The 13,965-nt window shown below is 36.2% G+C and overlaps 1 protein-coding gene across 1 annotated transcript in view; it reads left to right on the forward strand.

The window, feature by feature from the left end:
* Positions 1–13,965, forward strand: part of LARS2 (leucyl-tRNA synthetase 2, mitochondrial) — an 82,726-nt gene that overhangs the window by 63,685 nt on the left and 5,076 nt on the right. Inside the window, exons 16-20 of the mRNA XM_036406762.1 lie at positions 693–875; positions 3,404–3,573; positions 4,562–4,639; positions 6,667–6,778; positions 13,171–13,298. Of these exons, the coding sequence (XP_036262655.1) occupies positions 693–875; positions 3,404–3,573; positions 4,562–4,639; positions 6,667–6,778; positions 13,171–13,298 (671 nt within the window). The remainder of the gene's footprint in view (positions 1–692; positions 876–3,403; positions 3,574–4,561; positions 4,640–6,666; positions 6,779–13,170; positions 13,299–13,965) is intronic.

Raw genomic sequence — 13,965 nt, forward strand, 5'->3', positions numbered from 1 at the left:
ACAAAAATGGTTTGGTCATATTTGCCTCACTTAAGTATTCCTCTCATACATCCTTGTTTTCACTGGATACAAACCCTGTAAGACAGTTAAAAATCAACCCACCAATCCACCCTCTTAAGTTTTGCCACTCTCTGCTACCCTATTTTCTTCTAGAAAAGATTGGGGTTTTTTAGCAGAGGGTTTTACACAGTTGCACCTTTTTTTAGTGTGAATGCCCCACTCTGTCCCTAAATTCATGCAAGAGAAAACACACTCTTTTCAGGATAACTTACTGCAATTGGAACCTATAACTCTGGTATTTGCAAAAGCTAAGTGCAGGTCAGAATTGTATCAAATCAGTACACCTATCTATGAAGTTTTAAATGTCATCGTCATAAAAAAGTTTAAATATCAGGAGCTGTCAAGGCAGCACTTAGGATGCATGCCAGATACAGCTTCCAAGTGGTAGGAGACTTTTTATCATGATGTGATAGAAGCTTTAGGATATTACTGGTGTTCAAAACATTAACACAAGAAAAAATTGGGAGGGAAAAGAGTGTTTGGAATGGGTGGTATTCTTCTTTAAGCTGTTTTGGAAAAAAAAAACCCAAAACGCTAGCAACAGTTTCTTCTCATGCTTAGGGAACAAAATTAATTGCTGTTACAAGTGAGCAAAATTTGTTTCAGTGGTTTTTTTATGTCTTAATATTTAGGAAGTGAACCAGTCCACCTAAAAACTGGTGAGAAGCTCCAAGTTGCATGGGAAAAAATGAGCAAATCTAAGTACAATGGAATAGACCCTGAGGAAATAGTGAAAGAGTATGGCATTGACACCCTGCGCCTTTACATCCTGTTTGCTGCTCCTCCAGAACAAGACATTTTGTGGGATGCTAAAAGTAAGTCAGATTGTTTTCTGTAGTTTGTTTTCTTGTGGGTTTGTTTCTTTTTTCTCAAATAGTATATTTTAAACACAAAATTAATACAGTTCTTCATGCCCAAGTTTTGGAAAAAATGAATCAAAAAAGTATCATAAACAGGTTTTATTGTTTGTTTCTTTTAAAGGAGAGAGAGTCACAAAGCTGTCACTGGGGCAAACTTTCAAGATTATTACAAGCAGCTTACCTCTTATAAGCTAAAAGCACATAAGAAAACTACTTCTTAAGTTTTATTTTCTTCTGAAAACTTGGACCTCATTATCTTTTTTTTAGTTAGCAATAATTGATTAACTGAAAATTATTTTTCTTTATAATCTGTTGTTTTTTTTCTAATCATATCAGATCAGAAATGCAACTATACAATATTATACAATATATAACGCACATGCAATGGCTTTTGTAAGCTGGACTATGAAATAGTTCTCAGAAAGAATCTCATTAGAAGATAATCAGAGTTCCTAGTAATTAATATTTCTAGATACGACATTTTTATGAGCTTACTTCTTGAATAAGTTAAGAATTACCCTCCTGTGCATTTATTTACTCCTGTCATGCAATTCCTCATACTGAAAGGTCTTAATTTCTTTTATCTACTGTGGTTCATACATTTTAATGCAGTCTTATATATTCATTTACATTTCACCTTCCTGTTGCATAAGGCTTAATAAAACACTCCATTCCTGGTTTCAAAAAGTGTAGTTCTTCATTCTTTCACATGTTAAGTTCTTGCCACTTAGTTCAGCCTGCACTAAACTTTATTTCATTTGTGTCTGTCATGCTTTATATTCATTTGTGTTCCTTTATATATTGTTGCACTATTGTATGTACTGGAGGAGTGGGCTTTGTGAGTTCTCAGCTGGCTTTCTGTCACCACCTAATCACAACACTAGAGAGCTAGGCATTTGAAAAGGTCTCTTAAAAAAATCAGTCGCTTAGAATTGAGCCTTAACAGCTGCATCCCAAACACTACACAGGTACACAATTCCCTCTGAGGCAGCTAATTTGGTGATGCACAAACTTTTTGCTGTATTTTCTGATCTTGAAAATGGAATAATTGAATTACTGTGAGGATAGTGTCTACCAAATCTGAGTTGCAAAGTATATGAGAGCTTGGTGATTAAACATTTTTGTAAGAAAGCTATGATAGTTATATATAGTTAATATATAGTTATAATGCTAGCAAAAATGTATTTAGTCATTCAAGCCAACCTGTTTACCACTTGAGAAGTACAAAGGAAGATTTTGGCATCATCTCATGTTAAAAATATTGGAAAATGTGAACAAAAGGAAATTTTAGCTGCCTAAAGATATTTCCTGGGGAGAAGAAAACAGAAAGTTAGGTGAAATGCATCTCTTAGATATCTCTACGCTTTGTTCTGAATTTATTGTGATAACAACATGATGATAACAACATTATGAATGTTTAAATTAAAGAAATTAAGCAGTTTCTGTTGGGTTTGACCTTGGGCTGGATGTCAGGTGCCCACCAAGCTGCTCTGTCACTCCTTGCTTTTCAGTTGGATAGGGGGAGAAAAGTACAACAAAAGGCTCATGGGTTGAGGTAAGGGCAAGGAGATGACTCAGCATTTGCCATCAAGGACAAAACAGACTCGACTGAGAAATTAATTTAATGTAATGCTAGTTAAAATGAGAGTAATGAGAAGTAAAACCAAATGTACACCTTCCCTTTATCCCTCCCTTTTTCCTGGGCTCAACTGGCTCTGTCAGACATGGAGGAAGCTCCTAGAAGCTTCCCAGAGAAGTCATCCTTGTAGCATCTCCCTACCAAAACTTTACCATGCAAAGCCATCACAGGAAATTTTTTCATTCAGAGAATGTTAAATAGTGGTTCTCAGTTGTCATGATCCTTCTCTCCTCTGGATGGGATAGCCTTTGCATGATTGCCCTTCAGACTAAATTCCTTGTCCTCTCAGTGGTGGACATCAACGCAGGGCTCATGTCATTCTCTCCTGTGGTGTGAGTATGGTGAGCTTGTAGTCATTAGCACAATAGCATCTCTAGCAACATATGTACACATACTTGCTAAAATCAAATCTGAAAAGAAACTTCTCAATTTGAAAATATATGTGTATGCATACTTGTGTATATGTTTGTATTCTGCCATGAGTTCAAAAAATTAGAGCATATACAACTCCTTTGTGGAGTCATTAAAACAGATAAGCATTCTAGCATTGACATAATATTGGGTTATTTTACAGATTTTAGTAAATATTCTATGCTGTACTCTTGCTATATATATATCTGTTTTAAAGTCATTGCAGAAAAATACTTACTGATTTTTTTTTTCCATTAAAGCAACTCAGCATTATTTGTAAAGACATTTTTAATTGCATTGATGTCTTTCATTTAAAATAGAGAGTTTCTTAAAAAAATGCTTATCTCCAATGTTCTGTTCCTGCTTTTCTTTCAAGTTTTGAATTCTTTTCTTGTAACTGACATTTGATTCTGAAATCTTTCATTAATCTCAGCTGATGCCATGCCCGGCGTTCAGAGATGGCAGATGCGCCTCTGGGCACTTGTAACCAAACTTATTGAAGCAAGGACTTCAGGAACCATGCCCAATCCTGAGCTTCTGAATAAGAAAGAGAAGGCTGAAGCCAGAAAGATCTGGGAGCAGAAGAATCTGGTGATTTCTGAGGTTAAAAGAAACACTTACATAGTTTCTAAATTACTAAATAAGTTGCTTCTTACGCTAAAACCATATGTTTGACTTACAGAGCCAAAAGCTTTTTCCCCAGATGAGTAGCTAATTTTTTTAAGTGAATTATTGTCTATGTAAATAATTTTGTCTACCTACAAATTTTGTGGGGCAGAACTTATTTAAAGGATGTATGCCTCATTTAAGGAATGAAATGTTATGACATCAAAATTTTATCAATCTGGGATTCAAGTAACTCCAAGTAATAAAACCATAGGTGAGTTCTGTAGGTTACCCTAACAAAAGCTTTGGTCTGTTTGCTTCATATCTCATTATCATGCCTGCTGTTTCATATAGAATGAAAAAAGCCACTAGTGAATATATATTAGCATAGCCTTGGAAGAAATACTGAAGTGGTTGTTCATCTCTTGTTATGTGTTGTCTCCTGCTGTGATTGGTATCAATTCAGTTATCGAAGACTCAGAAGGAAACATAAATACCTACAAAATTAACTTCAAGCAATTTTCTGTGGATAAAAACTTTTGCCAGTTTAAACCGTGCTGTGAGGGATATTCTAGATCATTTAACAGACTTTATAATTCTAATCTTGTAATCTATGAACAAGTTTTCACCAGTATAAATGGATTTATAAGAGAGAAGGCCTCTTGAAGGGGCAAAGGGAAGATATTTTATTAAAGGAAATAAAGGGTGACTAATGCACATTTTTCATTGATTGAAACATTTTAAATCCTGAAACAGAAGGGAAGCTAATCAGTGGAATTTTTATATGATTGTTATTTTCCCCTCCACACCTGTGATTGCACATATGATGTTTTTGCATACCAAAGTGATTTTCGTATAAGAGGTTAAGATGCACATATTTCACAAATTGAAATTGATTACCAGTAATTGTTTTCTATTTAAAAACCCAGTATTCTGAGTTTGAAAATTTTAAGTAATTAATGACAGACCTTTTCTTCTAATATAGGTAACCGAGTACTTCACAAAGGATCATTTGTTCAATGCAGCTATTTCCCGATTGATGAGCCTCACAAATGTACTCCATGTAAGTATGTGATATTAATGAAGGTATTTTTCTCTCAGACACTGCTCCTGTCAGTCTTTCTACCAGGCAGGAACTGCCTGAACTATAGGTTTAGCTTTCTGTAAGTCATTAACTTCATAACCAGTATTACTGAGTTAAGAGCCTTGTTGAGTTACCCTCAGTTCAAAAGCATGTTCTGGTATCACTGTAACCCTGAAATATAAACAGTTTTGCAGGAGGAGCTTGATGGTATTAGATCAGATTAGACCAGATTCTGATGTTTATGTCTGCATCCTGTAATTTGAAGAGGATGCATTTTGTTTAGTTCTATTCTTTGTTCTCTTGATTTTAGCCAAGTTACATAGGTAGCTAGGTATAGTAGTACATTATAGAATTACCAAACATTCTGATTTTAAAAGGGTTATTCTTTGCAAGGAAATACACACACAGTCAGTCCTCAAAGACAGCTTACACTGCTGAACTTAAGTTTTAAGATTTTTAATTTAGATTATGTTGTTTATCAGCCAGTGGTGATAGATGAAATATAATAAACTATTATCATTATTTTTTTTACTACTCTTAGATCTGGTTGAGCAATCCTTCAGGCATATAATGGTAACCTGATATAGACCAGAAATTAAATATAATTTTGAAAGCTTTAGCTTCTTTATTGAAATACCATTTTATACATTATGGATTCCAAGGTGCTTTTTAGCAAAATCAAGGAACTTAACAAAAAGTTAAGTACATTGTGCACAGGTGCTGTACTGAAACAACTTAAGTCTGGCATCCTGTATGGTGTTGGGAAGGTAACACACAGTTCTTTAACTCAATGACTCATAGGCATTTGGGGCTAATGGTTGGTGGAATTAATGTTAAAAAAGATAAAATTCAGGGTCCTACAGACAGCCAGACAGTTGAACACTGATGTATTTCTTGAGCAAAGAAGACAGTGCAGTATCTTCAAAGAATAAGTTTCCACATAGCTTGCTGACACTTCCTCTTTTGCTCCCAGTTAAAAGGAGGAAGTGGGGAGGTGGGCAAGGATTAAACATTGAAAGTGGGTAGTAGTTGCTAAAACTTACTCAAATATAGTTTGCACTACAAGTGATAAGATGCCCTCTGACAACATTTGCGGTCAAGCAAATCACTGGTTTTGGACAATTTTCTAGTTGATGGAATGGGTTTTCATCACATCAAATAATTCTTGTAAGTTGACATTTTTGTGTAAAAATTCATGTAAGTTGACATGTATTGACATTTTTTGTGCTGTTTCATTAGAGAGATAGATTACAAAATAAATGCATCAGCTGAATTTGCCATGCAGTGTAATCTCTTAGGCAAAGAAATAGTTCATCTGATTACTTTTAGTGCTGTGTCTTTTAAGTTTTCTGTAAGTTAATTTAAATGGGGAAATGAAGTTCAAATTTTGTCAGTCAAGTCACCTTTTGCCAGAAATTGAACATTTTCTATACTAAAGAAGCCAAACACTTTACTAAAATAATGAGAACATAAAACTGTAAAAGACTTAGCTGGGCCTTTCATTCCCAAAGCTTCCTTCAGCTCTAAAACCTCACTTTGTCACTAAATTCAGCTTTACTGAAGCCATTCTATGATCCTGTAGAATGGAACCTTGTCCCAACAGAATCTATGTTGCATTCAGCACTGTTTGGCTGTTATATACAAGTGTTTCACCTCTTCTCAGATAGCTCTGGTTTTGCCTAAGATTGCACTTCTAGAAAAGGCAGCACTAAAAATGATTTTGTGGGCCACTCTTGTCCCCATGAGTGTGTGTTCAGAGTTCGGTGCTAGAGCAGATCCCCAAGGGTCTTCATCAGCCTCTTCAGGATCAGCTTCTAAGTGTTAGAGAGAGTTGTGATTTTAATTCTCCCTTTTCATAAGTTTCCAATTTATTGTGAAATTGCACTCTCCTTAGCATTGACATTGATTTTAAGTTTTATTACTGCATTTTCTTCTTAATTAAACTACTTTCCTCCCCACCTCAGAATGTTAATAGTTTGTTTCTTTTTCCTTGCTTTTTCACTCAGCAAGCTCCTCGGCCTCTTGTTCTCCACAGCACAGAATTTGAAGATGCTTTGGCTTCCCTCTGCATTATGGTTGCACCTATGGCTCCCCACATTGCATCAGAGATGTGGAAAGGTATTTATAAACTTCATACAGGTATTCTAGGGAAAAGGACAAGAAATTTGCAAAAATGTCTGTAACTCAGCACATGTGTGTCACTTACCTCTGAATTCTTTATCTAGCTTGTCACCTTCTGTCGCAACTGTTAAACAAACTTGAACTTTGTGTCATTCCCACATCTCTCCTTTCTGCCTTTGGTTTCTTTTTCCTAGCATACAGAGGTGGATTTCTTGAAACAAGGTGGAGAAAGGGAGCTAGAAGAACAATTCAAGACAAGACTTGCATGAGGAATTCATATGTCAGCTGCTAACTGCTCCTGTATATGTATGGCATTATTAAGAGCTGAACACCCAGGGCAGAAGCAGCTCTTTTATAAATAACTGTGTCAGAGCCTTTGGACTACAAATATTTTCCTTCAGGAATTCAGGCAAAGCAAACCATATCAGAGGGCTGAATAGTAAAAAGACTAAAGGAATGTTCAATAAAAATCCTATCCTTTTAGGATGCTCCAGAGACTGATAGACACTGTGCTGTAAATTAACCTGCCATGGAGAATGGGAATTACAGACAGGGTATCTTTTCTAAGACCTGTCACAGTTGTAGAGGTCTGAATAGCAAATGGGCTAAGTTGCATGGTGCTGATACAGTTAAAGCCTGTGAAATAAGGGATGTGCATGCCAGAGTTTAGCAACTGATGGTAAGGTTTATTGGGAAAAGTCCCAAGATGCATGTGGGAAGATAGGAATATATTCTGCATTGTGGCTGGCCACAAACTGCTGTGTGGTTTTGGACCTAATGTTAGATTTGGATGCTGTTTTAATGGTTTTCTTTTCGATGGTCGTCCCAAAAACCATTGTGCATTCAAGTGTTTGCAGAGCAGTGCTACTAAACTGATGGTATTTCAGTGCTAGCCATGGCCTGCAACTTAATTGCCAAGGAAAGACTGCTCTTCTTCAAAGCAGTAACAAAGAAGCAGAGCCTGTGGAAACAACAAGATATGGTAGGGAGAGTAGGTTGGGTTTTTTGCATGTGTTTTCATTTCAAGTGATTTAAAAATGTCTTACTAGGAGTTTAAGTCTAGAATAAAGAGTGGCATCAGACATGATCCATCTGGTCATATACTATGAATGACGTGCCGTCTAATTAAAATAATACTAAATAAAATCAATTAGCATGACTTTTCTACAGTGGTTGAGATGGAGACAGAAGAGATTCAGGATCATTACTTATACATACAGTGCCTTCTAAACTTGGAATTATAATACATGTTAGGAAATTCAGAATTACCAGCTATGGTTGATAAAATGACAAAGAGCACTAGGGTATCTTAATTAACAACTTGTCAAACACGAAGCTTAATCCTGTAGTGTTTTGAATGCTAGACAAGGAAGTCTTTTCTTGCTACTAAAATCACTGGAGAATGAAAATGATAAGCATTTTCTGTATCTCCCTCTGATGTAAGAATCAAAAGGAAGCATATAAAAATTGGAAGTGTATTGTCCTCAGCCTCTGTCTGCATTTAAAGATAAAATTTTACTTGTGTGGTCCAAAGACATGTGCACTGTAATTCAGTACACCAATCATTAAAAACCATAGTGTGTTGATTACTGCCTGAAGAATTTTATTACTAAATTTGAAAATGACAGTATCTTTTAGCATGGTAATCATTGCATTATACTGAAGTTATTAAACAATTTTATCAGGAGAATGTGCATACATTTAACTGCTGCATTGTGGTAAGAATACTGTATTATTTTGAAATAGCCAGCATCTATCAGTTCTGTCTTGGGATTGAGATTTCATATAAAAATTCCCCAGGTTTTGAATTGCACTCCGGTTCCACCATGTCCTGCTGCTGTTCTAATGTAACCAATTTCTCAAACTTTGTTGTGTATAAGCGATGATGCTTTACTATTTTAAATAATTTCAATATGAAAATTAAGGTTTCTAAATACTCTGTTTAGTTTTCTCTGTGTTTAGTTCTTCATACTCAGAGAGAATAAATCTCTTCTTTTGTACCTTGTCTTTGCATCTAAGTGTCAGGATAATGCTGCTTCCTCTTTTGTGACTTGGTCAGGAAAAGGAGTTTGTATATTGTTAGTTCTATAAATTGCACCTATAGCAGTGGACCCCAGTCTTTGATGGAAGCTGCTTGAACGCTGTTCTGTAAGTGCCTCACCTTTCAGCAGCTGAACAGCAGCAATCCATGATACTTTGTGTGTGAAGAAGTTCTTCTCCCCCCTCAGAGGACGAGCAGTTTTTGGTGTTGTGGTGTGTCAGCCTGCTGGTGTTAATTGTGCAGAGAATGCGCTGGTTTATCGCTCAATAACATAAAAAGCAGCCGTAGCCCCTCAGTGTGGGAAGAGTTCATCCGGCTGATATCTTGGCAGTTTATGAACACTAACAGGATGAGGAAATCTGTTTCCTTCCTGAAACCTTGTATCTAAGGAATATACAGACACCATTTGAGACTTTTTTTTAAGTTTGTTTGTAGTAGTACAGTGTTTTGCTGTTCAGACAAGGACATGAAACTGCTTATTGTGACTTGCTAAATTTTTATTAGAGATGGCTCATGAAAGATATGTACCCCTTTGATAAACACGTCTTAGGAAATACTGAAATTAAACATAATTTTTTGAATTTTTAATGGTATCATTGTCTTAGCAATATTTTAACTGTCACTACAATAGCTCTGTTGCAAGAATTTGTCTGAATTCAGCCCTTGCTCAAAAAGGGCTAAAAAGAACGGAGTTGAGTAAAAGCTAATTGATGTTGCAGGTTTTAATTGAAAATCTGAATGTAGAAATCCCTCTTCACAAATCCAATAAGAAACATGATTCGGAGATTAAATTTTTTTTTTCTCCAAGAGTAATAGCATAAGAGGAAGTAGAGAAAGTCTTTCAAATGGAGGAAGACAGATTGTTTTAAGAAAGTTAAAAGTGTTTGTGTGGAGTTTGCTGGATTGCAAGCACATCCTAGAGTTAGCTTACAGTAACCCAGGCTTTTCACATCCTAGTTCTGTACTACTATACCAGTGGTATAATACAGATTTTCTCAGAGCTGTCTGGAAACAGCTGTTGCCATTTCTTTGAGATAGCAGATTGTTTCACATATGACTGACAGACATACTCGTCCTGAGCTGCAGAAAGAAATTTCGGATATGTAACTTGCCCAAATCTGTCAAATAGGGAGATTCATTAAATAGTAAAGAGAATATCAAGAACAAAGTAACATGGCAACAATGCCAGAAAGAGGTTTCACAGGCAAGTAGATACTCACCCAAAATGTCTCTCCTCTTGCCCTTAAACACTCCTGATTGGAGCTTTTTAATTAAATTAGCAGTATTTGGGTATTCACCCTCAGAGTCATCTTGTACTTCCCCCTCTGTCCTTACATTTTCTGTTCAAAAATCCCTAGTCCTAAACTCTGATACTGCCATTGATTCAGATGCTTTCATTCACTTCCTTTTATCACCCATTAAGACTTCCATCTTCATTTCCTTCTCTGCTTTAACCTCTCCAGGGCTTGTCACAAGCCAGCTCTTTCTCAATTTACTTCATAATCACAACTTTTCCTCTGGCCTGCATAATTTTATGTCTAAGTAACTGCACAATTGCTGGAATTTTACAGATATTTTTTTCCAGTGCTTTTTTTCTGTAAGACTAGAGTTACCTTTCTGTTTCTCAACACCTTGCTGATACACAATTGCTCCCACGTCTTCCTTTTTAAATCTCTTTAAAATGAGAATCCGCTCTGCCCTTTCAAATAGCACCTTAGGGGAAGTATTATGCTTATGAAATACTCCTGTAATGCTAGTAAAACGTTGCCCTGAGCTGAAAAGTTGTTAGACTGGTCCTGTCCCCTCTTTCTCTCAGCTTGCTAATTTACAGTACTATAGTACGTGTTTAACTTGGTGTTTTAAAATGGGTTCCAATGCTGTGAGTTACTGGTTAGGGAAGCCTTGCTCTAATATTTGCTTGCTAGTCAGTAGAAGTCCATTGAAGCAGATCCAATAGCAATATTAGGACTTCAGACTGAACACAAGTATTGTCTTTGATCTGTCCTGTACAGATGGATACATATAAGTAAAAAGCTTACAATAAGTAAAAAATTTACTGTTATCTTTCTGTCGTGCATCTGCAAGAGAATCTATAGCCGTAAAAGCAAAATACGTCAAAAAATATGATGCAAAATGCACACCACTTCATAAAATGCACTTCACTAGGCACTTTCCTGTACAGTAAGACAACAAAAGATGTTTTTCATGTTTTCACAATCAAAGTTCAGAAATGGTCCCTTTTTAATTCATCAATCACCATTCTGGATCAGGGTGATGAAGTTTCTGGTTTAGTGTGTTGAATTTTGAAAATACAAACCAAGCCATTATGTCTTCTGTGTTCTACAGCTTACAGAATGTGAATTAAGGCAGGAAGCCAAACAGGCAACATAACTAAAACCTTCATTTTGGTTTCCTGTCAAACTGTTTTCTCAAACTAGTTCTGTTGACTTTTCTACTCTCTTTTTCTATGGATGAGCTCATAGCTCATTTTGTAGCAAGAAAATGAACCAAAAGATTGACACTGAGATTACTCACACTTTGCTTCAGAATAAATTTTAATTATTTTTTTATTGGTCAGTTTATTAGGACTGACAGCCTCCACAGGAATTAAAAGGGACCATGGCTTTGCTTTTCATATATCAGAAAGTAGGTTTTAAATAGTCTGAAGAATTCTCTTCAACAGTAAAATAAGGAATGGCCAGCGTGCATGCTTTTGCCACAAGACATGTGATCAGTTGGAAAGAAGTGAAGTCATCTGGATGTTCAAAAGCCAAAAAGGAAAGAATCTAACAGCTGTTTTCTTTACAGTCAATGTGATAATGAATCATCAATGTGAAGATTTTTTTTTCTGCTTGAGTTCCTGTCTTTTGCTCTCTCAGTTTCTGAGCTACTGCTGCAAAAGAAAAAAAAAAACCAAAATGAGTGCCACTGGACTGTTTTAATAAATTATTTACCTAACAAATAGTTGTTGTCCTTAAGAAATGTGCATGTTCTTGCTTGCCATTAGAAATAGCTGCCATCAGCGCTCCCCACTGTCCCTGTCTGAGTCACTCAGCAAATAGCACAGCTGTGTGTCATTTTACCAAAGGATTTTGTCTGGAAAAGCACTGACAAAAATGTGGTGGATTTTTCTGGAGGAAGCTGCTTGCTCTTTATGTCCCTCTTTGCTGTTACTCACCATATCAGTCTAAACAACCCAGCAAGCTGAATTGATGTATGCACTGTGCATGGGTTGGGTGGATGTCTGTGGCTGCTGTCCTGCTGTTTTGAACAGCCTCAGTGCCTCAGTCTCACCAGTGAGTCTTGTGTGGATGGGTTTTCTTTATGCTTTTGATGGAGTTTCCCTAAACCAGAAGAATTTCACATACAGAAGAGATTTCATTTTGCAGTCCTGAATGAAGCATGTGCTTATAAAAAGTTTTAGTCTGTGTTCTTATTCATATGCAGAGAATGCTTTTAATTTAAAAATCTCCTGGCTTTGTGAGAATCGCAAGAGACATCATCATCAATATTGATTATATTTGACAGCATCTTTTTAAACGAAATCTTTGTATTTTGTCATATAGCTGCAGTAAACAGCAACATAAATCCCACTCAGGCACTCCTATTCAGTTACAGAATGCAGCTTCAGAATGACTTGCATCCTATTCTCCTATTACTTAAACAAATCAGGAATTAATTATCTTGAGAAGACCAGTTTAATAAAAGGAGATCACTTATCACCGTTTCAGAAATTTTTAAAAGTAAAATCGAAGAAGAAAATGTTTCAGAATGTAAAAATCATAAGGAGAGCAAGCACTGCAAGGCATTCCTTTGTATCACCTTTAATTTGTGAGAAAATATACTTCACAAAATAGAGAAAATCTTGCAAGTAGCTTGACATGCAAATTTAGAAACTACCCAGCATATTAGAAGTGGTAAAATAAGGCATAATCATTTATCATTCTCAGTTGTTAGTAAAATTCTAATCAAACTGGTGGCATTACTGAAAATAAATGCAGTATTATGGCTGACTTCTAGAAGCAGAGGTCAGCTTGTGTTGCAGGATTGCAATTTAAATTAATAAGCAGCAGTCTTCTGTGCTCTTGGCAAAGTTATAGAGTGTTAATTTAAATTTAAAGTGTGCCCACATTGTTAATATCCTTACTCATGGTATAAAACAAATACTTCAAAGATGTAAATCTTTCTGTTTATAATGTGTTGTATGCTAATCTAAACAATGTTATTTCCTCCTATGGCACTTGCTTTTAAAGTCAGCTTTATCCTGATCTAATTTGTCAAACAAATTCCAGAGACCAAATGTTCTGGTTACCATACAGATTAATGTTTTACTGTTTTCATTTTCCAGGTTTGGCACATGTGCAGAATAAACTTTGTACTCATCATCACTGGGATGTTGATGTTCTGCATCAGTCCTGGCCCAAAGTAGACCCAGACTACCTTCAGCCATCAGATGTTGTGGAGATGTCTGTACTGGTAAGAGCATTTTGATTTATTTTCAGTAGTGGCCAAGTAATGTGTTATGAGCCCAGAGGATGATGGAATTTCTCCTCTTGTGGAAGTCAGTTCTCATAGTAAATGGCCCAGTGAAAGTTCAAAATAAAAGCTGCTATTACAGTTGTGCTGAGTAATTAAAATGGTTTCCTAAACAAAAAGATATAGTGAGTCTGGAGGAGAGATGCCCTAAGTATAAAGCTTTCAGAGTGACTGCATGTTAGTACCTGTGGAAATTTGACCAATGAACAGCCATGGACAAGGATGATACAGTCAAAACTAGGATCACTAGGCCCACATTTTTTGCCTGACAGTGCATTTATTAACTCAGCCCTGTATACAACAAATGTATAATGAGGTGATATTTCTTGTGCTGCCAGTAGTGCTATGGCTCCCTAACAGACCAATCATAAGCTTGGTTAAGTTGTGATTTTTGCCAAATTATGTTTCCCATCTGCCTTGGCCTGAATTTCTGGCACATGTCAGGAGAGTCCATTTGCAGGAATGGGGTTGAGAAAACCAGCTATCTTTGGAAATGTTAGAAATTCCAATTTCTCTTTGGAAACCCCTTTGTGGCCCAGGGAAGGAGCTGGCTGTTCAGTGGAAGAGTGCACATGTAGCTACCTTTAGTTAACCTCCAGTTCTCCAA

Source organism: Molothrus ater, chromosome 1, assembly GCF_012460135.2.
Source record: "Molothrus ater isolate BHLD 08-10-18 breed brown headed cowbird chromosome 1, BPBGC_Mater_1.1, whole genome shotgun sequence".
Lineage (NCBI taxonomy): Eukaryota > Metazoa > Chordata > Aves > Passeriformes > Icteridae > Molothrus > Molothrus ater.